Source organism: Aphanomyces invadans (assembly GCF_000520115.1).
Source record: "Aphanomyces invadans strain NJM9701 unplaced genomic scaffold supercont1.44, whole genome shotgun sequence".
NCBI classification, from domain to species: domain Eukaryota; phylum Oomycota; class Saprolegniomycetes; order Saprolegniales; family Verrucalvaceae; genus Aphanomyces; species Aphanomyces invadans.
The window spans coordinates 285,766-288,487 of NW_008580189.1; the positions used below are offsets into that span (position 1 = coordinate 285,766).

The 2,722-nt window shown below is 48.7% G+C and overlaps 1 protein-coding gene across 1 annotated transcript; it reads right to left on the bottom strand.

Moving 5' to 3' along the window:
* Nucleotides 1-162: 162 nt before the first annotated feature.
* Nucleotides 163-2,458, bottom strand: H310_12870 (hypothetical protein; the record flags this gene model as incomplete). Its single annotated transcript, XM_008880114.1, has 2 exons — nt 163-315; nt 2,303-2,458. 2 exons carry the CDS (start codon nt 2,456-2,458, stop codon nt 163-165), a joined length of 309 nt encoding a protein of 102 aa, XP_008878336.1.
* Nucleotides 2,459-2,722: the final 264 nt, after the last annotated feature.

Genomic DNA, 2,722 nt, shown 5'->3' on the forward strand with positions numbered 1-2,722 from the left:
TGCCGATAACTTTCATCCAACCCACGACGCGGTTTACATCGTCAGAAAAGACCTCCCAGGGGCCGTCTGGGGATCCGGTGATATCAAACATGACGTCTCTATTTGAGTCGTTGACACTGTTAAACACCATGAAACCCCGAACCACCACTCTGGTGAATATCCTCAGCGCTCCGTGTTGGCGAAGGCGACAAACCAGTATTGGGTCGACGAATCCAGGACAATCGGTGACGTATGGAACCATGCCACATCGACTAGATCTTCGAACATGTCAATGGGGTCGCGGCCAGGAAAGTCAGTTGGTGCAGTTCGGCACATCTGCAAGTAAACCGTGACACCCAAATTGCGATGCCCCCACAAAGCAGTTTCGCACCGTTGACAGAAGGGCATATGCCAACTTGCAGCACCGTGTCACGGGCCGCGAAGGAAGTGTCCAACGTAAAGATGACACGGTCGACAGTGAGCCCCTCTGGGTCGGTCCCGATAGGAAGGTTGCGGAATCGCGTCGCAATGCCGTGATCTTTACCGATGATGAGTCGATGGCTCGAGAAGTAGTAGTGCGACTTGGGATGCGACGGCGACGTGGACGAGACCGGCAAGAAATTTCATGGCAATGGACGACGCGGAAAATGTTCCAATGACGGTGGGGGGCCACCTTTGTCCCTCTGGAGTGCCTAACCACATGCACCGCGACATGCACTGCGACAGTGTCCCCGTCGCGACTGGAAACACGATATGCAATTGTCAGGCCCTGGAATGTCCCATGCAGTTGTGTCGGTGCGACACGCTTCGGACAAGAGACGGGATCGAAAATACTGTGAAAGTGTGCGATTCCTTGTTGTCCAGTTCAAAAGGCCTCCCTCCTGCATTTTCCCGACGAGAGAGGAATAGATTCGACGGTCACGCACAAGTGGAGCTCGCTCCTCGCCATGGCACCGCCTGCAAACGAAATGATACACACGACCTCCATCCACTTTGCTCCAGCATGCACAATTGCCTGGGCGGATGCTCTGTCGTCGCTCGCTGCTGTAAGGTGTTTTTCAATGAGGACTTTTACAAAGGTTTGGCCAAACATTGTGCCTGGTTTTGGACAATATAAACTGCAAGTAAATACGTGGATCCCTTCAACTTTTCAAGTAGAATCGTCGCAGATACAGTAGGTGTCAAAAGTCATCATACGATTGATATACTCGACTTGTAGGCGCTACAGCTCTAACCCTTGTAGCTATTTCAACAACGCAGATGTTCATAGTCGCAAGGACACCATTGATGTATCAATTCATCGAGACTACAGGTCCTTGACTTGGAAACTTGGCATGATATGATGATTAGAACCCTCTTGGCGTCCAAATCTAAAGCCAAAAGTCATCATACGAATATCAGAAATTCCCATGACATCATGTGTTCAATCAAGTTTAGTACTTTGTGGCACCACCTTTGTTTGCAATGACCATATTCAAGCGCTTCGGCATGCTCGAAATGAGCTTTTGAACGTAGTCGTCAGAGGCATTGTCCCAAATTTCCTGCACTCGGATTCGCAGGGCATCAACCGATGAAGGAGGGTTACTACGAATTCTACGCTTAACGTACTCCCACACATGCTCAACGGGATTGAGATCAGGGCTTTGAGGGGGGTGATCAACCTTCTCGAAAGCGTTTTCGCGAAAAAAGCCTCGACATTCTTGGCAGTGGGGATTTGGGGGCATTGTCTTGGTGAAAAATAAAATCGACCGGAAGGTCAAGCAAAATAAAATCCTCGGGGAATTTTTTCTTGAGCAGGTCAAGATAGACGGTCGAGTTATCTTTTCCTTGGAGATGAACCAAGGAATCCGTGCCATTCCATCCCATAGACCCCCAAACCATAGTGTTGGAACGGTCACTCTTGAATTTTGGAGCAAGGCACTCATCCTTGAACTCTTCTCCAGGTCGGCGCCACACATACACACGACCATTCGACCCCGACAAGTTGAAAGGACTCTCGTCGGTCCACAGAACGTGTTTCCAGTCTTGTTCTTGTGCTTCAATGCGTAGGCCAACCGCTTGGTCTTTTTCGCCTTGGTCAAAAACTGTTTGCGACGGCTGCACGGCCTTTCAAGCCTTTGTCTTGTATACGGCAACCAATTTTTGAGGCTGAAACATCCTTGTCATGGAAAACCTGAAACATTTTCACCAAGGATTCAGCACTCAGTCGACGATTTCTTTTCACTGCACGCACGACAATGCGGTCCTCGCTGGGTGTCGTGGCCCTTGGTCGGCCTGAACGCGGCTTAATCGCCGTTTTTCCAGTCTTTTTAAAAGCATTTACGATGCTCTGGACCGTGGCCTTGGATAAGTTCAGCTTCTTGGCAATTTTGCCAAGCGAGACACCTTGCGAGTAGTTGGAAACTACAAGATCTCGAAGAGCTTGTGGATGTTGTTGCTTGGACGGAGGTGGTGGGTCTCCTGGGGCTTGTTGGTGCATTATCATGCACAATGGTATTAACTTAATGGGAAAAGAAGTTGTGACGATTTGTTCTGTTATAGAATGCCTAATGGACTGTTGGCGCCAAATTTTTTAAAACCGTATGTCGACTTTTGACATGGATAGTTTAGGGCCTTGAACGTCCAATCAATCTTTTGAATCCAAGGTTGAGCCAATAGGGTGTTGATTTGATGCTGATGAGGTTCTCAAATAGGTGACTCTCATGGATGACAAATTCTCAACTGAGATTACAAATTTGACCAC